This window comes from Poecilia reticulata, chromosome 16 (genome assembly GCF_904066995.2).
Source record: "Poecilia reticulata chromosome 16, P_reticulata-male-v2, whole genome shotgun sequence".
NCBI classification, from domain to species: Eukaryota; Metazoa; Chordata; class Actinopteri; order Cyprinodontiformes; family Poeciliidae; genus Poecilia; species Poecilia reticulata.
The window spans coordinates 25,319,080-25,344,268 of NC_088845.1; the positions used below are offsets into that span (position 1 = coordinate 25,319,080).

The window sequence follows — 25,189 nt, forward strand, 5'->3', positions numbered from 1 at the left end:
GGCTGCATTGTTAAGTTAATTGGTATTTTAATCTTAAAACAATAGAATGTTGCTCAACCAGAACGTCCTGATGATCAAATAATAAATTGTGACCATTGTGTTGTCCGTGTATTTATAGAAACTTTATGTTGAGTGCTTTTCACATTATTCTCCCTACTGTACCCATCATATCATTAACTTAGAACTCTCATTTAAAGGCTTTGATCATTGGGACACTGATAATACACAATAACACATCGCACCACTCCACAAATCCTGTATCACTGCGTTTGCTCTGTTTGACGATATTCATCTAGCATGTTGTGCTGACCTTGCAGCTCAGAGTTCACATTGAGAAGGATTTGTGTGTTGTAACTCACTTAGGTTTCTGTATGAGGCACAACATGACAGCGCTTCCTGTGGGCCTCGTCACATCTCTCTTTGCAGGGTATGGGATCTTATGTTGTTTTCGGCGTGTTTGCGGTTTTGGTATGTATGTGGCTTTTGATCTCAAGGTCTGACAGAGTGCAAGTTGTGAAACTTAAAGAGCGCAGAGGTGAACCTGATGAGTTCAGAAGGGAGTAGAATAAGTTTAACAGCGTTAACAGCTAAAGTTTGGGCGGTGCGTTTTTTTTTTTTTTTTAAGGAACTGAAAATGAATATTTGTGGTTTGTCAAACTGTGCAAATTGTTAGGGCTTTAGCTACAGCAAGGAGTAGCTGAGCAACAGAAAGCATTACTAATCACATGTGTTCATTTCTAGACGACTTGGACAAAATATCTTGTGGAAAGTCCTTAGCTACAATCAGAAATTTAATGACTAGAGCTAGAACTGGATGAATTAATACCGCTCACCACTTTACCTTACTAAAGTTTTCAATCATATTTTAAGTTGACTCTTTTTTTTCTGTTGCTGTTTGATTCAAAGGTAAAAAAATGCCTTATAAGATCTGTGCTGCTTTAGAAAGTAAATGTTATAGACTTGACTTTGTAAACAGATTTTTGCAAAACTGAAAAAAAAACTTTTACTTTATCAGTTATGAACATATCCTAAAAACAAGTTAATTAAAAGTTGTATTCTTACACATAAAAAGAACACCTTGTCCTGTATTCTCCAGCTCCACTGGCACATTATAATGTAGAGTTTCCTTTAAAACTCCACCCGACCATGTTGTTCTGTAGAGATATTATGCTCACAGCATTTAAGATCCTGGTATTGTTGAATGGATGGTTGTTTGGCCAGATTATCAGTCACAAATGGGCTGTATAACAGTGGCACTCCCTTCATTTGCTTTACCTTTTAACAGTTCAGTAACTCTGAAAGAAAACTGTAGATTTATAAAACGCTGCCTTACAAACCTGTTTTGGGTTCTGACCTAAAGAAGCTAGTAACTTCCTTGTGTTTTGTATGACATGTTGCCATTAGCAACAGTGTTTGGGCTTTTGGATATCTTTGTGCCTAAACAATGGAAAGCGTGGCCTAATTCTGCTTTCCACTATGATCCATATGTTCTAACTCAGTATGTCTCAGAGGAAACGAGGGTGGAACGGGAAAACCTGTCAGACCTCCAAGCATAGTTGTAGATTAATACTTACAGGGAATGATAATGATAGCGTGAGCCTTTAAAGGTGGTGAATGTGTGTACTGAATGGTACGTATGAATAAAAACAGTTTCTCTTTGGCATAGGATGACAGCTTACCGCATGGTATTTGATTTCTGTTTTACTTTAAATTTGTCTTTTAACTTGGTCGCCAACTTTCCTTTTTAGAGAATGATGATTTTGAAAGGTTAATCAGGACATTCTGCACATCAGAAGTAAAGGTAGGGAGTAACGATCACCCTATCTGTATTAATGAGCATGTTGTGACATGTGATAGTTGCAGATTAGTGTGTCTATAAAAACTTTGTCCATGTCTACATATCGGCATCGGCAGTAATTATTATCCATTGTCTAAGAAGGCAATGGATATGGTATGGGGATATGATGGGGGGAGGGGGGGCGGGACAGGGAGTCTTGCTTGCTTCTCGGTAGTGAGTACATTTACAACTGGCTTATGTAAGTGGATAGTTTGTTTCAAGTGATGTTTTGTGAAACTTTTCTGCAATAATTCCTTTGAGGTGTAGAAGAACAATCATATTTTGCTGTGAGTTTGTTAAAAGGGAAAAAAATCCTCAGTGGTGGAACGCTAACAGCTAGTCAGACATGCACAATTTTAGTTAATTTTAGGAACTTTAAACAACTGAAACTGAAAATGTTTCTACCATGTGACGCAAAACTTTATTAATTCAATAAATATTAAATGTCTACATTTTCACAGAGACTTTTTGGTTTGTTGCTCTTAACATAGCTAAACGATGTTTGTGCTACGCGCTAAGCTAACATGGTTTGAGGATGTCTGGTGTATAACAGGCTGTAACTGGGACGACAGCATTGAAATAGTTAATTCATGTGCTTTTCTTTAAGTGTTTTGAAAAGTATTCTGTCAGACTCGTATTCAGCAGATGAAGTGGATTGTTCTGGCAGCTTTCTAACTTTTAGTAATAACAGATTTTTTCTGGCTGAGACGAACTAGAAATTCTGAGTTTGGGCATAAATTCCCGCTCCATTTTTTTTCTGTATAAATCAGGATTCATAAATAATGTGAAATTTTAAAAACTCTTCCTATCCTATGTGTTTCCTCCCTTCTTTTTCTTCCAGGTATGAAGTGACTCCTCTTTTTACTCCAAAGCAAGTGAGCACTCCAGGTTCATCGGCTGCGTCATCTGACCTGTGCTGCTGAGTCAGTGTGACATCACGTTTACCTCTCCGGCCTAAAGATGCGCACAAGACAAATCGAGTGTGACCTTTTGTGGCTCTGAGCTTACTCCATGGCTAGTCCTGTTTTAAATCGGTGACCATTCAGCGCCAAGCTGGACCCGAGGACTCAGCCTCCCGACACCCATTCCTGTTCCACCGCCCCGGCCCCTGAACACTCCTCGGATCACAGACGCATACCTGAGCTCCACGGACCAGAGCTGCTATTAGCCAGTGAGGAAGAGTGGGAGGAGGAGGAGGAGGAGTACGTCGGTGTGCCCGCTGCACTTGAGGAGTTCAAAGCCACCTGCAAAGATGCCGAGACCATTACTGGTAATGTTGACGCATATATCATTACCCAAGATTGCAGTCAGTAGCTTACGTGAGTCCATTTGGCTTTGCTGAAGCAACACTTTGTGGCTAGGTATATATAATTCATCTCTCAAGCATGCACGGCTTTAAAAGTCCATTTGGCAGTGTTGACATGTTTTAGGAGGTGTGCACCAGAACATGTCTCACTTTAAAAGTTGCAGAGTTACAAGCTCTCAGTCTCAGACGGTTGGATGAATCATGCAGGCGAAAGAACATGTTGAAGGCTATATGTGTAGTGGGAAAAGTTTGTTTGTTTCTGGCCCTGTATTAATGTCACATCCTGTCAGAGGAGCCTCAGGGGGCCTCGGCTCTGTGTACAAATCAGTATGTGAAAGAGAGAGGAGCTCCCAGTAGTTTATCAGGGTTTTTTTTTTTTTTTTAACCCATTTCCACTACTTGTTTTCAAACCTCAGCTATTACACTCAGAAAGAGACAATTTGATCTCAGTGGAGACAGTATAACTTGTTTTTTTTTTTTAATTTTAATTAGCAGCTTTAACTACTCCTGCGCTGTTGTTTTCTTACAGCTGACATTGTTTCTGAAGTAAGCAAAATTCCAAAAGCCACTTGTTATAAAAGTTGCCTCATTTCCATCAGCAGGGTTTTTGTTTAGTGTTGCAGTGATTAAGAGCTTTCTTCTCTCTGGTTCATAAAAGCAGGAAAAGTCCCTCCCTTCTAACTATGTGGGTGACCTCAGTTCCTTTTATTATTTGAGCAGCAATGTCCCTGTATCGTAATACTCACAAACTTTCACAAAGAATGCCATTAGTAAACATGGCAGAGGTGCTGCTTTGATTTCAACCATCCATCATGTAAATACTTATTTTTCAAGGTCCTGGAAAACTTTACAATTCGTAAAACACGTTTTCCCATGAAAGTGACAACCGTCCATGCATCCTTTTTTTTATAGGTTTCAGATTTCAACTCTGGCCACTATAAACATATGTATTCAAATCAGTTATGAGTTTTTGTAGTTCTCTTCATTTTGCAATTCTAAATTGTGGTTTTGTATATCTTGTCACTGGTAGCCTGAAGGTTCTTTAAAATATTTACATTCTCACATTCCCACTAATAGTTTTGTTGCAGAAAACTTCAACTAAGATAAAGATTTCAGGCTTTGATCTTACGGCAGTTAGTCCTGAGTAAAACAGCTTAGTTTTTGATTGACCTTGAAACATGAAGAAAGCATTCACATGTCTTTGTAGGCCCTGGAGGGAGATGCTCTGATATTGTTTCACGGTTTCTTTTAAAGCCTTGCCAGCATCGTTTGCACAAGTCGGTTTGCAAAACGTACTTGTCTGCTGTACAAAATCACATGCTGAAATAAGGGACATGCTGTGGAAACCTTTACTGGGATCATGTGCCTTTCCCATCATCCTTCACAAAGGCAAAACCTTTAGAGACTTGATATGTACTGCCCTCTGCTGGTTTGTTGTGATAGCAGTAGAAGAAGCAATCCAAATAGTTTTACAATTTATAGTTCAGCTCACGAATGAAATGTTGAGATGCCTCCGAATGCTCCATCACATTATTTATTTTCCCTCTCACTTGATTTCCTGTCGCCTCTAAATCTCCCCCAGTCAGTAAATCCAGAAGATGAATGAACACAGTGTGATGAATAGGACAGCCTGTTGCCATGGTGCACTTCCTGGGTATGAGGTTATTTGTTTGTGGTTAGCAGCCAGCAGTGATGTAAGGCATGAGGGGAGTCACTGTGAAATTATGGGATACGATCAGGAGAGGAGAACCCTTAGAAAAAAAGAAAGGAGACAGAGGACTTGACTGAAACACAGACAGAGTTATGCAAGAATCCAATCTCTGTGGAATCAAAACAGTTTAACTGGCAAAACCTTAGTCGTGCATCAGTGTTTTAGCTTGGCCAAGAGTTGGCATTAGCTGTTTTTATCCAAAACGCTTTTATCACACTTTGGAAGTGATTGTTTTATGAACTATGATATTGTGTCTAGGCAGGCAGAAATACTCCCAAATTGTCCTGACTTATTTGCACAAACCTCTAATTCAGGGTTAAATTTATTCAGAGTCTACCTGTGTGTGACTTAGAGTTGCAGGTTATTAGAAAAACATGCTACATGTAAGAAAATTGGTGGTAGTTGGTGGATGCAAGTTAATTTGCAATAAATATCAAAAGAATTTAAGTGTTTCTTTCTGTCTCCTTTGGGTCCATATCAAACATAGACCCACATATATCTCAACTACAGCATCTCATTGAAAAAGCAGTTTCTGGCTGTTGTCTGCCGTTTTGGCAATTTAACAATTTAGTTGTAGTTTCATAATGACTTAAACAATGGCACATTAATAGACCGACTCATTATTGCATGTAGGCATGTTGCATGCAGAGAATCTGCGACAGCTTAAACATTATTTAGCTATATTTATGAAAAATAATGGTATTTATATTAGAAAATATAAAGTTACTTAGGTAATTATTTGTATGTAAAACATAAAATTATCATTAATCTTGCCTTGCTGATGACTGTCGTTATTTCTGTGCCCTCTGAGGCGCTCCTACATGAGCTTCAGAGCATTAGAACTCATATTGAGTTTTTTTTTTTTTTTTCTCTCTCTCTCTCTGCCAAATCCTGGTGTTTATGGGATTCTATGAACAAAAAGGCTGTGATTTGGCAGAGTTTCTGGTGTGGCTTTGCCCATGTTACCCAGGCTGATGATTATTGCCATAATCTTTTCCACTGACCTGTTGCTCTGCCGCTCAAATGCTGACTCAGACCGATTCTCGACACACGGAGGATTACAAAAAATGGAAAAAAAAGACATATTTAAAGTATTAAATTTCACCGCCTCCCACACATTTCAAGCATCTGGTTCCCAACCCAGAGGCCGATGCAGGCAGACGGTCGTGAACAGGGTCGGGCATGCTGTTACCTCCCTCTGTTTGCAAAGGATCAGGGGGCTTGTAGAAAGTTTGTGATTCGCTCCGCTCCTAGGAAGTGCCCCACCGGGTTTGTCGGCTTTAAGGGTGAGGGAGAACGCTAGAGAGCGGGGGGGGCGGGGCGGTCCGTGGGGTTATCGTCATCGGCATGTCAGGCATGACAGACCAGTTTGGCTCGGGTCTCTCTCCTCTCCACTCCACTTCGTCCCTCCCCTCTTTCCTCTCCTTTTGTCTCGCACTCACACAGAGCTGTCCGAAAACTTTTAGAAAGGCGCTCTCTAGCTCTTCCTGTGCCTCACCCTCCCAGCTCCGTCTCTCTCTCTCTCTCTCTTTTTCTCTCTCTTTCTCTGTCCCCTCTGTCCCTTTCCTGGACCAGTGGAAAATGTGACTGAAGGACAGGAGAGTAGGTGGTTGTCGGGCTCCAGACACCATGAGTGAGTACAGTGGTCTTTCTGCTGGTTTTATTTTAAACTTTACAACCATTCTCAGCAGAGTTTTACTCTGTACATATTCACCCCTGTGTTTGTCGGTCTGTTTCAGTTGTCATGGAAATTGTTTCTTGCAGTTGTGCTGTCTTTGTAATTTAAAGCTCACGATGATGTCATGTTGTTTGAGTGCACGATTGAAGATTTTCCACAAATTGCATTTCTCCACTGTGGTGGTCAACAGGAGGCGGCCATGTTGAACTTCAGAGTCAGAACGTCTTCTTTATATTAAGCAACTCTTCAGCGCTCTCATCCAGGTGGTTCAGAAATGTGACACCAGTACCATGTGGCCAGTTGGAAACCAGTTCACATGCTTGTAATGTGTGGGTTCGCTGCTCTTCTGTTACCCAACGTTACTGAATGTGCTGTGTTGGTAGTTGGGTGCTTCATTACCGTAGTATAGTAGCAGGACTCTACTGCTGTAGTTGATCTTGAATTTCAAAAGTTTCCTGTTTTTTTGGGGGGCCGGGGGAGTTTCTCAGTCTTCAGCATGATTCTGTCACTTGCACTCATCCCAATGTTTATTGCTTTGACTGACGGTGTGACAGCAGAGTATTCCAGCATCTGATCCAACCAATGTCATCGTGTTCCTGGTGCTTTTTTTTCTTTTCATTCTTTTCATCTGGTCTATATTTACATTTGAAGAGTGACCTGGAACTTGAAATCCTCATGATCCTATCCAAGCATTTATTGATTGTGATAGACTGAACATCGCCAGCCGTTTGTGCTGAGCTTATTTTGAAGTTTCTACCTCTGCGTTATATTACGTTCTTTCTCTAGCTGCTTGACTGGTGCAGGTTTCCCCAAGGATAAGATGTCTTTATTCTCATTTATAGGATGACTTTTCTACAGTTTTCAGCAAGAACGCAAAATAAAAATAAGCAGAATGCAGTTAATTGTTTTTGTTGTTATTATTATTATTATTATTATTCCTATAATCAGTGCACTTAATGTTTAAAATTTTGTTTGGGAAAAAAAACATTTAGATTTACCTAGAAATACTTAGAAATCAACCAAATTGTTGCAATCGTTGTTAAGTACCTATAAGTCAAAAATCCATAGATTTGATGGATACTAAAGTTCAGATTCTATCAAACCATTCAATGTTACATACAACAAATATAAAAAGCCACACTATTTTCCAGACATTGAAAAGAAAATGTACATTCTATAGGTGAAATAAATTAGTCAATTGAAAATACAGATTAATATTTTCATTTTTTATGAATATGGGTCATGTTCCTGTGTACTAAAACACACAGGAAAACTACTGAGTCTGCTTGCTGAGTAATTCACCAGCTGCTGCGCGCGTGTGTGTGCGTGCGTGTGTCTGGGTGTGTGTGTGTGTGTGTGTGCGTGTGCGTGTGTGTGTGTGTGTGTGTGCATTTTTCAGCACAGTCAGTCATTCAGTTTGGATTAGCAAACAGTAACAGACGGCATTGTCAAGGAGTCATAGACAGACAGTGGAGCGACAGAGCAGCAACACAAAGAGTTGTTGTTTTTTTTTTCTCTATGTTGATCCTCATTCAGTGTTTTTACTAATGTGGTCAGTTCAAGCTTTGGTGTTTCACGTTTCTTGAGGAAAAAATAACTACAACATGAATTTTTTTTGTGTGCGGAGATTTTATGGGTATTGGATATTTAGTGTTGTTTGCAATGTTAGATTTCTGTCAGATGTTGTGTCTTGCGTGTTGGGCGAAGCTCTCAGTTTTGGTTTCATCTGGTCAGAGCACCTTGTTCAATATGCTTGCTGCATCTCTTACACTGCTTGTGAAAAAAATATTTCAACAATGGCTTTATACCAGAGTTGTAGGATGGATGACAAAGGATCCTGTCAGCTGAAATATGAATATCTGCAGCTCATAGGACTCTAACCCTCTTTGACTCAGTTTCAAAGTGTCAAGGTATAATTTTCAGATAATGAACAGTATTCCATAAAATTATAATGGTTTAAAATGTTATCTTAGAATTTAACGACACTTCAAACTTCTCCACAACTTTCTCCCTGACCTGTCTGCCTTGTACCCAGGTCTTGAAGATGCTGTTTGTTCTCTCAAACATTTCAGCCTTCTCAGCACAGCTGGATTAAATTACCCACAGCTGGACTCTGACTTGTGACAGCAATTGGTAGCACTGGTTTTTTTAGAAACATTAAAGCAAATTGGCTGAATTCAAGTGCAAGCCACACTTTTCAAATTTTCACTTCTCATCAAATTTTAAAGCTATGTATCTTTTTTTTCCACTTCACTTTATGTTGGTCAATAGAGTGAAATACCAGTAAACAAACAGAAAACTTGTGGTCGTAATAATGTGATTAAAAATTAAAAAAATTCAAATGATGTTGGTGCTTTTGTAAAGTAATGCATGAGTTATCAGATTTCTTTTACTTTGTGTATTACTAAATTAATTCAGCACACCTTGTCTCGCTAATGTAGTTTTGAGGAGTTACATAAACAGGTTGCATTTGAGTTTTATGTTGAATATCTTTTCTAAACCAACTCAATAAGTTTTAATTTGGTGTTAATTTCTTTTAGATAGCCCAGCCTTTTCATTGATCGCCCACTAGAGGGCAACACACACCTTCAGTTCTAGCTGACTCCATGTCTGTGTTATTAATTTTTCAACTGCGTGTAACAAACAACCAGCTCTTTTTTAAGAGAACAAATGTTTCCTCAGAAAAAAGTAAAACATTTATTTTACTATAACAAAAAAGGCTTTCTTGGATGTAACAGCCAGGAGTTTGAAGTTCACTGGTCAGATGTGGCTTTTTTTTGTTAATCTTATCCACCATTTGACAGAAGTTAATGATTGTTTTGAAAAACATGTTGCCAAAGAAAGGACCAGTGACTGGACACCATCTTGTCCTTCTCTTTGTGCAGATGTGTGTAACAGTGCTGACTTGCCAGAGCTCGAGATTGTCAGCCTATTGGAGGAGCAGCTGCCTGTCTACAAGCTGAGGGCCGACACCATCTTTGGTTATGATCAGGATGATTGGCTGCACACGCCATTGGTGGACCCCGACTCTTCCCTTGACCTTACCAATGAGCAGATAGAAGAGACCTTCAAATACTTCTGTAAGTTCAACTCTAATTTGCAGTTCTATCAAATTAAAAACGAACACTGTAATTGTAATAATAATAACCATATTTAGAAAATTCTTATTGATTTAAGTCGGAGAGATTAGTGACATTCTTCTCCGGCAGTCATCTTTCTATTACAGCGTGGACATGGTTACCAAAACAAACACTGGCTGCATCTCCCAACACTCGGGTTAATGTTCAGCTTTGTGTTGTGCTCTGAACTTGCGTTTTATGCATGTGTCTGCTTTCGTCTTATCAAACTGCCTCAGCGTTGCCACCGTTTCAGCTGGAAAACACGCACATGCACACGCACACACACACACACACACACACACACACACACACACTTAGCTACCTAAGAATCTATTAAACACAAGCAGGCTCTCTGAAACACGTGCTGATGGTGCATGCAGCAAACCCAGAGAACAGAAGTTTGTTTTGTTTTTTTTCTCACCATTAATTATTTAGTTCTAATTCCTGTCTGCTTGAATAGTGACTTGGTTGGAGTAAAAATAATGTTACTTAAATTAGATTACATGTTCTATTTATATTCTCAGTTGAAAACTTGGACTTCACCTCTGTGCTCTGTGTTCAGTGACTACTGGGTCACTGTGGCCTGTGCAGACATGGACAACAACAAGGTCAAGGTTTAATTTTGATTTCTGCCATCCTTTTTTTTAATTATTCCTCTTGTCTGTCTGTATTACAGTTTCTGGCTGTCAGGATCTGCTATGAATGAAAGTTGCTTGTCACCCCAGACAGATGGTCTGGGTATCGGCACCCTGAGGGCGCATTGTGGTGGCCTCATGGTGTCTGTCAGGCCATGAGGCTTTCGCAGCTTTCTAGAAGCATCAAACCAGATATCATAAAGAGTGGTACGCCTCATCATGTAAGCATTTAGTTATCCAGTTTGCAGCCCAACCTTAAAAAACATGTTCAGCACTCTTTTATGAACTGGTTTTCAAAGTTTTGCATTGGCAGCTACATGTGCTGACGTGACCTGCCACATGAGAAGGTCATGTCTTAGGAGATGGTGACATGGAGGCAGCTGATCAGCTCTGTTGTGATGACATGCCACCCACACGTCCAACCAAACAGATTATATTGATATTTTGTCTGATTGGTAGAATTGATTCCATTGGATTTTATTTATTACTTATGTTCTGATTTGCATTGGAAAATATCATGGCTTATCATGGCTTATCGACATGTTCTACAAATCTTGACATTTTCAAAGCACAGTATACTGAAAAAAGACAAGGTTTTAAAAAAATAACTTTAATTCTCATTCTTCTAATGAAATAGATCCAGGGGTTGTAACAAATGTTTCATTTGTTTGGGAGTGGATGCTGTGTTATTTTTGATTTTTGCAATAGTTTTGGTAATATTTCAGAACAGCCAAAAATAATTATCACAAGTTCACATTTTAAACAGTTATGTTTATATTTGCATATAACATAACTATAAATTAATTTATAGTTAATTTAACCTATAAATTAACTAGACAAATACAAAGTGGGCATTTTTAGTATAATTTAAGGAATCTTTTCTGCAGGACTCTAGCAGACTATTAACTAATATTTCTTTAAGCTCATTAGTAATAAACTAGTTGCATGTCTTTTAAAAATTGCTGTTTTTCACACTATTGAAATTACGCACGGTTCAGACATTTAAGCATTTTACTTTAAAGTGTATTAAAATCTGTTAAACTATATATAACCTTACACCATGTTTGTGTTTCTCAGTTAAAATAATTTGTTTTATATGTATTTTTTTATGCACCGTAGTCTAGAATTGTGTTCCCTGCCTCTGTTCGGTGAAATAGTTTCATCACTCTCAAGGTGGTGACTGATTCCCTTTAAAGACAGAAATGTTCATTCATTTTGGGCCAGCCACGTCACCACTGCCAACGCTACACGGCTTTTCCTGGTAGCAGCTTCTCCATGCCGAAAGGCCTTGGAGTCGGAGCCTGTTACTATAGCAACCCCTCAGAAGGACAAAGTAGAGGAGAGGAGGGAACAAATGCCGACATGCAGCAGTAGGCGGGAGCATGCTGGGAAATAATCTTCCTTTTTTATTGGCCAGAAGCTTCCTCAAAGCCCTCCCTTTTAGTGTTGTCATGGTTAGCATCATTTCTGCTGCAAAACCCGTGACTGCTGCTGCTTGTCAGTGTATTCATTGAGTCATTGTAAGAGATGCAGAGCTCCATGTGTGGGTCAGTGTTAGTTGTTAGTGAGTAGTATTGTAGCTGGGAAGACAAAGGACAGAATTGGACCTTAAAGGAACTGAATCACCAAGGAATTAGACAAAAGAAGAAGACAAACCCGACACAAAGCTTTAAATTGATCTGAAGACGATGGGATTTACAGCTTTTGCTCTGAAGCTTTGGAGTGACTGAGGAAAACTGATGAAAAAAGAAAAAAAAGAGACAACACACTAGAGGGCAAGGGGAGACTCACAGAAGACCCTCTGCTGATGGAAATAAACACAACAGTGTATTTTTTTTTCTTTTCTTTTTCCAGCTGATGACGCAGGCGACATCTCTGTGGAGTGACATGCTAAAATGGCACCAGATATCCAATGAATAGAGCTTAATACATAGACAAGTTGAAAGGATATATGATGAGAATAAGAGGACCTGTTCTAACCTGACCACCAAATATGGGCAGAGCAGAAATGATTGACTGACCCCCAGACGCTATCTGGAATTACACATTTAAGTGGTAGCTGAGCTCCTTTAGCCATGCCGGGATGCTGGACATACCAAAGATACTAGGGCTAAACATGCTGGGACATTGGTGCGTCTTTCTGACAGAGCAGTGAGGATGAAGAGACGAGGCCACACCAGAGGCCAGAGGTTTGTCAAGGCTGACTACTATGAACTGGACTGGTACTATGAAGAGTGTACGGACGGTAAGAGACGATATACTTTAGTAAGAGTTGTTAAAGTTGATTCACTGTATTTACCAAAACACTAACTCACAGCAAATATCATCTTAACAAGAAAAACAGATCAGTTACATGCAGAAATATATAATCAGGTTCTGCAGTCACGCTATGCTGTGAAGCAGACTGTTGATATAGTTAAGAAGTTAGGATTTGTTGAGTCATGGACTGCTCATAAAGTTTTTTGTTATATCAAGACATGCACAGTTTAACATTTGTCTCAGATTTACAGTGCCCAGTTATAGGAAGTCTTTAACTGGCTGACATTTATTTTGGCCAGTCTCTATAAAAGATAAAATATTACAACAGTGTTCAAAACACAACATTTTCAACTCATTTCAGTTAATATTATATTATATTATATTGTGTCAATTCACAACACATAAAAGTCACCTCAAGGCTTTACAAAACACTCAATTAAATCCAATCCAATTGATCTTAGCTATCCAACAATGGAGTCAAGTTCAACTTAATAGTCAAATTGGTTAGTCAAAAGTTTTCTGTTTAAGGAAGCCCAGCAGATTACATCAAATCATTGACTTTTTCTGCAATATTTGTTTTCTATCCATCCTGCTGTAGCATTGATTATAGTAGCAATTTGCCTGATTAGTACCGCTAACATAAAAGAACACACAAAACATACCTGTGTTTTGTTTGTTTTTTTACAAGAGAATATAGATTTGAACTTTTAATCTGACATTTCCAGTAGGCCAGCAACATTTCCAAAACCAACATGTTCCATAACAGAAAAATGTTGAAAATGAAAGACAAAACAGTGGCATTACAGAAAAAATAGTTAATGTGGAATCTTCCTCCCTTAGTTACAGGCTTTCACAATGAAAATTGTTGCTGTCAGTGCAACTTTTTAACACTAAGACATTATGCATTTTGTGGCTGTGCAATATTAGAAAAACAAACAATAATGTTAGTGAATACCATGCCAACATAACGACATTTAAAATCTAAATGCCTCACAAAAGTGAGGCATTTAGAGCAAAAGGCATTCTGCTTTCACCGCAAAATTCCTCTCTGAAATATGTTTGCTACTAGCTGTTCAAGCTGAAAATTATGTAATTTTACCCAAAATGTAAAATGTTTGCCCGTTCCAAAGCACTTATTTGGATGTGCGATCTCAGTAGTCGATTTTCTCCAACATAATCACAGCGCTTCAGTGCCTAGACAAATAGATATTTAACTTTTTTTGAGCTGTTCAGAGTGCTTTACTAGAAACAACAGCGCATTCAAATGAATTAATGAGTGAATGAAACAAAAGCATGACTAACACCAGGAGGGGTAATTATGTACAGGAATAACCAAGCAGTAAAATCTCTGTAGGTGTGGGTGCAGTGAGAAGTATTTGTGTGATGCGCCAAGGTCAGTTGCGTCATCATGTAGGGTTACATTTCAGGAACACCAGTGTGTAACCAGATACAGTGGGGTAATGATGCCACAGATTGGTCCTGGTGCCTGTGACTTGTTGAGGACGCCCGGGGCGACGGTACCTGGTCATGTGACAGGTGGGGCTAACGGCAGCAGACTGGAGCGGTCATTAGCGTTTCACCAGGCTGTGGCTCTGGCTGTGACTGTGATATGTCTGCTGTTGCCTGCTTTGATCTGGCTTCGCTGCAGCTTTCAGTAAAACGTGTCAGCTGACCTGCTGCTCATAATACGCTGTTTATTTCTAAGATTAGATATGTTATGTACACCGGTGCATTTATATGAATTTTTATATATATTTTTAATTTAAATCGTAATCTAATTCCACATTTCTTGTGAATATCGTTCAGATGGAGGAGGAAAAAGTAATTGATTTCATGTCAGTGTGTTGTAATAGCCATGTGCTTCAGGGATGCTGTAGATTTCCTTACGTAACAAACAGTGTGGTGCAGCTAAGCATCTTTCCTATAAGACTTCATCTCCAGCTGTGTTATTCAACCGTGGCTGCCAGCCAAGCTTTGATTTCTAATGTTTGGTGTTTTGACTTTCTTGGCAACCAGATCGAGGGGATTATTATTTGACAAATCTCCTCATGGAGTCAGGAATAGCAGGCAGCTGATTTTATTCTGAGCTCTGCATGAGGAGGGAGGGGGAAGTAGGTTGGCTTATATTTAGCTCAGTGATTTGCATGTGGCTCCAAGTCCCTTTTTTTGTTAACGGCAGATTGCGACACTGCATGTCACTTTTAGAAGCCTTCAAAAGAACTGGGCCGAATGAGCCGAGTACAATCAGAACAAGGGCGTGGGAAAAACCCCGATCCATTGTTTCAATGGGAATGTGGGGCCCGGTTGGGAATAGGGGATGTCTTTTTAAATTGTTTTTGATTTAATTATCCATTCTTTTTAACCTGTCACAGTAGAAAAGAGTAACTAAAAGTTTAATACTTTCAGACACTCATTCAGCAAAATTTATTTTCACTTTTGCTTTTTTGGAAATAACGCCACTATGTCGGGAAGGTTTGGTAACTTTATAAAAGCGTCTGTCAAGAGAAACTGATCCAAATGATTAAAATTAAGCTCAAAAGCAAGAACGGAAAGAAAACATACGGTCTGAGAAGAGTGAATGTGACCAGGAAAGCAATGAATGTTGTTTGTGGAGAAGCCCTTCATTGTCCGCAGAACAACAGAGCTGTTCTGTGGGACTGTTGAGTGGAGCTACTCAAGCATGCAAGGTCGTCCAGAGCTGGAATCACTTTTCTAAACTAATTACAATGAAAAGCGTGATGGCTGTGAAAAGAACTGGCATTTGGACTAAAGCTCACGATCACTTCTAAAAGTTTGAGGCTCACAGGTTTCATTTTGTTGAGCAGAAAGAGAACATTTAATATTTTAGTCAAAAGCTCTCTCATAATTTCAACTGATTTCAAAAATTAAAGTGAACCTCCTTAAAATCATGATTAAAATGAATTTAAAATATTTTAATGAAGCCATGCTTTCAGAAATGACTGATTCAATGCACATGAATTCAGCTCAGTTGGGTAGTACTTGGTGATGTTAGGGCATCTGTTGTACTGTGATATTAGCACTTGTGTAGTCCAACTATATCCATGTATTGTTGCCCTTCACAGAATCTCACAATAAAACAGGGGGAGGTTCGAACATGAACTGGATGAGATGTTTATTAAGATGTAATGACGTCGTGGCTCAGACTTGACTCTCAGGTGTTGGAAAAGCAAACCGAGTTTTTTTTAGAACCGCTTGAAGCACCAGTTCCAAACTTAGACAGCATACGGGGCAGTAGCAAAAGAAAAGCTGTTGACTTTGTGAAAAAGTTTAAAACTCATTGAAGAGTTCACCTTCCAGCGGGGCAACGAGCTATGATCAAAATTTATTCATGGCCGAACTCATTCCTCACACTTCCTTTCTGTCACATAAAGTAGAGTAACATATAAAGTCTTACTAAAAGCTCTTTCTGTAATGCGCCAAGATGCAAGAACATATTCAAGGGTTACCGTTTCTTCTGCAAGACAGTGTAAATGATAAATTAAATTGCAGGCCGGACAAAGTTTGTGAGTACACAAGCTGCTTCCCAGGGCCTGGACTTGGAAGTTTGTTGTTATTGGTTTTTTAATGTTTTGCAACTTGGAAGTCTGTTAAAGACCCTTAGGTTTGTGTGGAACTCGGCTAAAGTACCTTGACGCTTCATCACTCTGGTTTGTGTGTGACCAAGAGGTCCAGCACATCAAACAACAACCTGAATGAACGACTTTCATTGTGTTTGAATTAAACACATTTTTCAGATGTATGGTTGCCTCCTGAGTGAGCACTGTGCACTGTCCTTTTCAACAGGAATCAAACTGGAAAAACCAGCCTGAGGGACAGTGGCTATGGTCTGCCCAAACCTGTTCTGTGGTTTGAAAAAAGCCATTATGACACAATTTGAAAGGAACGCGTGTTTTGAGAGGTAGAAATACAGCATCGTATCGGGACACGGACAGGCAGGGAAACCTTTTTCTGCTTGATTATACCGTGTGCTGGATCCATGTAAAACCTTTCACCTGCGGGGGTTTGTATATCTCGCCACACCCTGGAAACCAGTGGCTGTCGTTGTTTGCCCAGGTTCAGTGTCGCCATGGAGGCTAGGCTGGGCTGTACCAAGGTGTCGTCACCTGAGAGGGGTTGTAAAATGACTTATCTTCCTTTTAACCTGAGTAAGAACTCAACAGCTTTAACTTTTACACCTTTAAGTTGCCAGTGTCTCTCCACCGTCGAAATAAAAATCTCCGTTAAACAGTTGTGGATTACAGGGTTTAGGAGTTATGTTCTTTAAATCCCCTCATCTGTTGTATTAATCTGCTCCAACCCAGTTTTCTCACTTTAAATATGAGACAAGTGGGGGTATACCTCTCTGCCCCGTGTCTGTGTTGAAGTAGAGCAGGCCGCAGACTGACCAGTCAGGGAAGAGAGGAGGAGGAGCTGAGCTGTCTGGTTAATCTCGCCAACCTGCGATAAGGGACAGCTGATACTCACACTCCTACATATTCATCAGGCTGGTATCCAACACACATACAAACACAGGATCTTCCCTGTCAGAGAGGCATGCACTGCAAGAGGGAAACGCAAACTTTTGTCTGCCAAACATCAGACCTGCAGCAATGCCCCAGGTTGGACACATGGCTTTGCCTCTGAGGACTCTGGGGTTTACTGGTCGGCTGTAGCATCAGAAGGGGAGGATGGCTCTCTGCATGTCCGAACACGAGGACGCAGCGGACTTCTCCGACCAGGACCAGGATCAGGACGAGGAATATGTTTGTTTGCCCATCCATGAAAGCACAAAGCAGCAGGAGGAGGATGAAGAGGAGGAAGAGGTGGAACCTGGTTTCTCCAGGCATGGAAGATACAAACAGGATGAGCAGAATGAAGACATGGATGAAGAGCAGCAGATACTTTATGAAGGTAGCTACTGGTTAGTAGAGACTGTGTGATCATCAGCAGTCCTCATTGCTTGTTCAAAAGCATATGGATGAATAATGTGCACGTTATGCTCTGATTGCTGTTTTTCTGTGGAATCATGTCTGTCCTGCAGGTGCAGTCCCTCCTTTGTGGTTCTATCTCACACTGGACAGTATAGCTCATTCCCCCCGAATGACATAACAAACTCTAATGTTGTTGCAGTTAATATCATAATCACGGTTAAGATGAATTGTAAACCCAGATGGAAGCAGGAAATAATGTCTTATGATTCTCCATTGTGTGTTGCACATCAACATTCCTAGCAGGCTATGCTTTGGGGGATTGATTGGTTAAAACAACAGCAGCTCCTTCCTGTGTGGTGCCTTAGAGTTTGCTTCCCTGTGCCTGAGTGTTTCCCCTCAGCCTCGTCTGTCACTCCACACTCCAGATTGAATCAGCCGTCTGACAAATTACACTGACAGAAAACATGATAAGATGTTTAGACGTAAAAATACCTCTATAATTAGAGGTTCCCTGATCAATTGACCTGTTATTGGAATTAGACTTTTTTTTGTAAAAAGTAATCGGCAGGTCAAATATGAGGATTTTTTTTCCTCTTCTCTAAATGCATCAGAAGTAAAAACTCTAATAATTTTTTGTTCATTAATGCATCAATCAATCAATAACATATATTTTTAATCAATTTTTTTTCTGCGTGGGATAAAAAAACAGTGCACTGCTTTCAACATATGCTGGCCTGCATTTTCATTTTTGTTCGATTTGAAAACTGTGAAGTAAATTGCGGCCCCTTTTATGATTCTTCAGAAAATAATTTTTAATCGCACAAAATCAGACTTGGCAATTCAGACCACTGGAAATCACCCTAGGGAAAAAAAATCCATCGTTGTATCATTAATATAAGCATGAGCTGCAACTTAAGTTTTCTGTTGTCAAGAGACGCTTTTCTATGCTAGTTAATTTTTATAAATAGTTAAGCTGTATTAACCCAGATCCAAAAGAAAAAAGGAAATATTTTTTTTTTGTGAAATCCCATTGTGTTACATGTCACCAGTCCAAACAGATTGTGTTCAGGGCATTGATTAATATAACAAGAGCTCCTTCTTAGTCTCCTTGTGCCTGTGTGTTGCTCACTAGTGGGCTAAATATGTCTGTGATTCAGGCAGTCGTCTTGAAAATTACAACTAAAAATAAGTTCGGTTGATTGGTTAATAACATCCATTATAATATTAAAGTAACTCTCTGGACTAATAAACCTTTTATTACTGCCATGGCTGAACAAGACGTAATGCGTCTTCTCTGTTATGTCCTTAAAGAAGTAGTGGGTAGAGTGAACGTATCTGTCTTAAATTACCTTCCCTGTTACGTTAGACTTGCCCTCATCAACAGGTTTCTCCCCCTTTTTGTCTTCAGAGCTAAATTGTTACTAAATTGTTAATCAGTAAAGTATGAATACTTCCTCTTGGCACCGAAGCCTTTGCGCATTAATTTGTCGTCATGTATTTTTGTTTAGTCATTTCACCTGGGAGGAGTTTTATTGTGGAAATAAGACAGCATGCTCTTTGATTAGCTGCACGTACACAAATATAAAGTATGACAGGTAAACAGGCTGCACCCTGTCCTTCCACGCTTCCACGGCAGATAGCAGATGAAGACAAATGTTGTGGTTTGGTAAGCATATGGGTGAATCTGGGCCTGAACAGTTATTACAGTACATTTGTGTGTACTGTATTTGTTGCTGATGCGACAGTTCTGATTAAAGTTTTGATCCAAGTTTATTTTTCTGATTATTTATTAACCTGAGGTTTGTAGCTCTTTGAAAAGGGTTGGTCTTTATGGCATGAGCTGTCGTTATTTCTTGAGGTTAAGAGAGGTGACGCACACCTGCAGTTGACAACACAAATGCTGTAAAACAGTGTTTTACTAACTTTTTAAACGTTCACAATGTGACTGTGCAGTTGATTCTTCAAGCTGTCTTCAATCTTGATTTTTAATCTTAGCCATGAGGTTTCCAAAAGGCCGCCAACATTTCCAAATCCAGCATGCTCCATAACAGACAGAGGTTGAAAGCACAATATGATGACACAGAGCAGTTTTGCCATACTCAAACTATACTGTAACCTGCTGTATTTATGTCTAGTCTTTGACTGGGCCATTCTAACATCTGCATTTCTAGTTGAACATGAAGGGTCATGTCTAAACATCCCTCCATTACATAAAATTTAAGGCTTTGGTCCTAACATTGTAAAATATGAAAGAAAAAAAAAACATTGCAGGGGTATAAATACTTTTGCAGCACACTGTATATCTTGTTTCTGACAGCCACGCTGCTGCTCCAAGTGTTGATAAAATGTGTGCTTTGCATGGGCCGACTCTTTTTGCATTATTGTTTTGCATATTGCTTGCATCACATTCCCTTTTTGATAAAGATAAACATTGAAAGCGTCAGACGTGATCACATTTCTTTGGCTTTTTTACTTAGGGCTTCTATGATGGCATAGACACGTACATTCACTGGGAAATAACTGAATCTGCAAATGAAGGAGATTGATAATTATACAGATGAACAGGGTTGTGGTTCTGCACTCTGACCTCTGAAACTGTGCTCAGTAGCTTATCTTTTCTGACTCATTAGTTAGGTTAAAGAGCAGCGAGTTGTTTATGTGGGTAATGATGAATTTTGATTATGCATGTTCTTCTAACTGGAAGTGAAAAGAAGGCTGCAGAGGGAGCAGCAGAACTCTGTTTACACGTCGGCTGTGATGGTTGAAAGTTGAAATCCAGCAGGTAATGAGCTCTTTATGATCCAAAGTTATATAATTTGAAGTCTGATGATACAAGCGGAGGCCCGCCACTCACTTCTGTCTGTTAGGGTAAATACTGGAGACACCTTCACTAATCACACTATGCAGGTCCAAGGTTCCATATAATTCTATCAGCAACTCCAAAGACATACTGATGATTCTATTTTGAATTTCAAATTGGAGTGTAATAAAAATGCTTTTTTTTTTTATGCACTGTTTGATCTCTGGTTCGCATTGCTGGCAGTAAGTCGGGCTCTTTTCCTGTGAGAGTTGGACTCCGCCAAGGCTGCCCTTTGACACCGATTCTGTTCATTACCTTCATGGACAGAATTTCTAGGTGCAGCCGAGGTGTTGAGGGGATCCGTTTTGGTGGCCTTAGGATCGCATCTCTGCTTTATGCGGATGATGTGGTCCTGTTGGCTTCATCAGATCGTGATCTGTAGCTCTCACTGGAGCGGTTCGCGGCCGAGTGTGAAGCGGCCGGGATGAGGCTCAGTGCCTCCAAATCCGAGGCCATGGTCTTGAGCCGGAAAAGGGTAGAGTGCCTTCTCCGGGTCAGGGGGGTTGTTCTGCCTCAAGTGGAGGAGTTTAAGTATCTGGGGATCTTGTTCACGAATGAGGGAAGAAGGGAGCGGGAGATCGACAGGCGGATTGGGGCAGCATCTGCCGTGAAGCGGGCGCTGTACCGGTCCGTCATGGTGAAGAGAGAGCTGAGTCAAAAAGCAAAGCTCTTGATTTACCGGTCGATCTACGTTCCCACCCTCATCTATGGTCATGAGCTTTGGGTCATGACCGAAAGAACGAGATCACGGATACAAGCGGCCGAAATGGGTTTCTTCCGCAGGGTGACTGGGCTCTCCCTTAGAGATAGGGTGAGAAGCTCTGTCATCCGGGAGGGACTCAGAGTAGAGCTGCTGCTCCTCCACGTTGAGAGGAGCCAGTTGAGGTGGCTGGGGCATCTGGTCAGGATGCCTCCTGGACGCCTCCCTGGTGAGGTGTTCCAGGCACGTCCCACCGGGAGGAGGCCTCGGGGAAGACCCAGGACACGCTGGAGGGACTATGTCTCTCGGCTGGCCTGGGAACGCCTTGGGGTTCCCCCGTAGGAGCTGGAAGAAGTGGCTGGGGAGAGGAAAGTCTGGGCCTCCCTTCTGAAGCTCCTGCCCCTGTTTCCCGACCCCGGATAAGCGGAAGAAAATGGATGGATGGATGGTCTCTAAAAGTGTTCAGTGTCTCGCAAAAGTATTCATCCTGGTTTTCTTCCAGGATTTCATTGATTTTTTTTTTTTTTTTTTTTTTTTTTTTTTGCTGAATAAAGCTTTTACCACAGGATGATGCTACCATGAAGATGCTGAGTTCAGGAAGATGTGCAGTGCAAATTTTTTGTAAAACGTTCAAAATGTGAAATTGACTAATAGTTTTGTTGTCAACAGATTCTCCCCCCAGAGCTGTGGATCTCTGCAGCTCCTCCAGAGTTTCTATGTGCTCCTTTGATTGCTGTTGTTGTTTGTTACTCTTCTTTTGGACATTTGTCTCTGAAACTTACCGTTCCCTCCTTGTCTCCCTCCTGCAGTGTTGTGTGCGGACAGAGTGGGCCAGATGACGAAGACCTACAGCGACATCGACGCCGTCACCCGACTGCTGGAAGAGGTCAGTATGGAAAAGTCAAATCTGTCGAAGCAGATCAAACAGAAGGCGACATTTTTAGAGGGGTTTTAAAGCACTTACGTTGGAGATGTACTCAGTGACGATTTAAAATGTGGGGATTTTCTCTGAGGGTCAAAAGAACAACGTCGTTGAACTCGTTTCCTAGAGTTGATATTTTAATGTAACTTATCACCTCCCAGTGTGTGACAAAAAAACAACAAAAAAGAGCATAAAGTAGGACATCAAGAGACAAAAGTGTCTGAAAACGTGAATGGTGTCGCTGTCAAATAAAGCTTGAGATGTAACACTCAAATGGGCATGCAGGTTTCCTCTGAACAAAGCTCTGGTTGTGACCATGCCAGTTGCTTTGTGTTCTTCAGTTGCACATGAAACACAGCTTAGTGTTGCTGCCTTTGTGTGTCTGGCTATTTTTACTGCCAGGAAACAAAATGTTTGTGAGGCAGCAGACTCAGCCTGCCCCAGGTGAATAAGCCCTTAATGATTGTTCAAGTATGACTAATAGCAGCCTTTTCTGTATGTTTGCTCATGATTTATTCCATTACTTCATTTATCGGCAGTCCTTGGGAAGATTAATGAATAACCTTCAAATGAAAGGATTTGTATTTGCAGTAGAATAATCGGACAATTATAATTTGTAGAGATGTGCCGATCAGGTTTTTTCCTGCCGATACAGATACCGATCACCCATGAGGGCCGATCACTGATACCGATCACCGATACCGATCACATAATTATTATTATTATTATTTTATCATAAACCATTCCGGTTACATTATGTGGAAAAAGGAACCATGAATTCACCTTAATTTAGACAAAAACTTGTTTTTAATAACTTTTTCCAAGAAGAAAACTAAACAAAACAGGCATTGTGCAAATTGTACTGCTATCAATAATACTATCTTTAACAGACTGATAACATGTAAAGGCTCTAAAGAGGCTAAATAATGCAAAGAGCCAAAATAAAACCTCTCAACATTGCCAAAAAAATTCAAGTATAAAACTTAACATTCAAAGGCAAATACAGGTTCCATTACAATAAACAATCCTGAGTTACTGAATGAAAACTTCCTGATAGCATGGCGGCTAGCTGATTACTGCTAGTTCTGAGTGGCTGTTTCTGACTGAGCGGAGTAATTATGCAGAGCAGGGAGGAGGCAGAGGAGATCGATTATTTTTTTTAGAGATTATCTGTCTCATGTTAGGACAGCGAAAGTTTTAATACGTATGTAAATTAATTTTTTTAAGTTAGATGCTGCAGCTTTAAACAGAGGTTTGGTGTGAGAGTCACTACCAGGTGGAGCAGAAGCGGCGCTCCGTATGTGAAATATTACTAACTGTAGCGCGTAGCAGCGGTTCAACAGCGAGAACAGAACCAGCGTCTTACATCGCAGCTCGAAGACTTAAATAATTTTGCGGGTTATTTGTTTAGCTTTCTGACCGTCATGCTAATCCGGGTGAGTGTTTGCAGCTGTGCACTGCTTTACCTGCTATCTGATTCTCCATATGTCTTTTTTACTGCAGTGAGCCTCGATGTAGCCAAACTCCGTCAAGTATGGCATTGTTTTTATGTCGTATTAGCTTCGTTGTGTTGATGCTTTTTGACGTGCTTCAGTTTTCCGCCGCAACACGCAAACTTCCCCATTCACTCAGTGCGTTATAGTTCCACCTCGCTTAGGATTTGTTGCTGCGCGTTTGCGCAGTGTGAAGGAAAGAGGAGACCAGCTGGACAGGCAGGCTGTGAAATGAGATGCAGGTGATCGGTATCGGCAACAAGCGCCAATGATCGCCGATTACCGATCATGCACTTTTTCACGAAAATCGGCCGATTATGATCGGTTACCGATCGATCGGCACACCTCTAATAATTTGAGAAAAAAATCCAACCTTTAATTCGGTGTATTGAACAGGGGGGAAAAACATCTTAAGAAATAGTTGTTTTAAGAAAATTACTAATTATTTATTTAGACAACCATATTTTCCAAACAGGGCACAGTATTCAGTTCTCTGCTGTAAAATCCTCCTCCTCATTTCGTCTTCTATTCAGCTCACAGGGTGAGTGTTCTCTTTGGAGGATAGAGAAAGCCATGAAAGAAGGTTGATTTTGAGTTTGGTTATGCTTTTTTTGTTTCTTGAAATAGACAATCAGAAATAGACAGCTGATTGTCTATTTAGACTCTCCACCAGATTTGGGCACAAAGTGTTTTCCCACCTATTTATCACTTCATATCAGACCCACTTGGATTGTTTGTTGCTGAGAAACTCAATATCAGTCTGACCAGAGCAGCTGAAGTCCCAGTAGAGTTTAGCAATCTCCACCTGTTTAGGTTGGAAACATTTTTGATTTTCATTCTGATGGTTGGGAATGTAGACGGTATGTTAGGTTTGCGTTCATTGAACTCGCTGACCCCATCATAGTCTGTGGTGCAGTTCCCCAACAGCGAGCTTGAGAGATTTTTTATTTATTTATTTTTTACCTCCCAGACCTGCCTGCTTACTGTGTGCTGACAAAACAAATATGAGTTTCACACTGGCCAGTAGCTGAATGAAATGTCATATTGATAACGCAGGAAAAAAAGAAAATCATGGATGGAAAACTAGACTTTTAGTAAGGAAAAATAAAAATTAGAAAAGCTTTTGTGATATTCTTTGAATGGAAGTGTTTGGGGGACCAGTGATTGTGACACCATTGATTTCTGTTAAAACCTGTTTTTTTTTTTTTTTTAAGGTGACATTTTTTCCCACTGAGTAAATGACATTAAATTATAAATGTTGGATTTTTCTAAAAACATTTGAATGTGCATTTATGTTACTGCAACAACAGATGAATCTATTTTAAGGTTTGTTTGTTTTTTACTTGACTCATAAGTTTTGATGACTACATGACGGTATAAACAAACACTTGACGAAGCGGCGTTAACGTCTTACTGCTTTTGTTGGATACAGAGAGTAGTCGATCCAGTAAATCTTAGTTTTCTAACATCCTCCTAAAACATTTTCTGCCCCATTAAGCATTAACCAACTATATTACTGGCACAGACAGAGGGATTTCTTGGTACTTGTATAACTGGTCTGGGCTAGTATTTATGACTTCGTTGCAGTACTGACCTGGATAACAGTGGTATTGCGATTCTGAAAAATTTGGTCATTGTATATTGCGCAGCTCTGATGAAGGGACGCTGATAAGTTTGCCTGCAATAAAAGCTTGAACAGTTCATATTTTGTTTTATTCTTTTATTTGCTGATGTTTCC

The 25,189-nt window shown here is 40.1% G+C and overlaps 1 protein-coding gene and 1 long non-coding RNA gene across 7 annotated transcripts in view; one reads left to right on the forward strand and one right to left on the reverse strand.

The window, feature by feature from the left end:
- The first annotated feature begins 2,877 nt into the window (after positions 1-2,877).
- The window catches only part of trak1a (trafficking protein, kinesin binding 1a), a 33,801-nt gene continuing 11,489 nt past the window's right edge, over positions 2,878-25,189 (forward strand). For 2 of the 6 annotated variants that reach the window (XM_008432076.3, XM_081616745.1), the window contains exons 1-3: positions 6,221-6,487; positions 9,418-9,612; positions 21,846-21,922. In XM_008432076.3, coding sequence (XP_008430298.2) covers positions 6,484-6,487; positions 9,418-9,612; positions 21,846-21,922 — 276 coding nt within the window. In that variant the 5' untranslated portion in view covers positions 6,221-6,483. Of the gene's footprint in view, positions 3,108-6,220; positions 6,488-9,417; positions 9,613-11,776; positions 12,532-16,998; positions 17,457-21,845; positions 21,923-25,189 lie in introns of those variants that run through there. The other 4 variants (XM_081616743.1, XM_008432077.3, XM_008432075.3 and 1 more) reach the window with 4 other exon arrangements.
- LOC145555250 (uncharacterized) lies at positions 4,061-6,221 on the reverse strand. Its single transcript, XR_014091355.1, has 2 exons — positions 5,859-6,221; positions 4,061-4,894 (listed from the first exon to the last, which is right to left on the reverse strand). It is a non-coding gene; the product is annotated as an uncharacterized LOC145555250 (long non-coding RNA).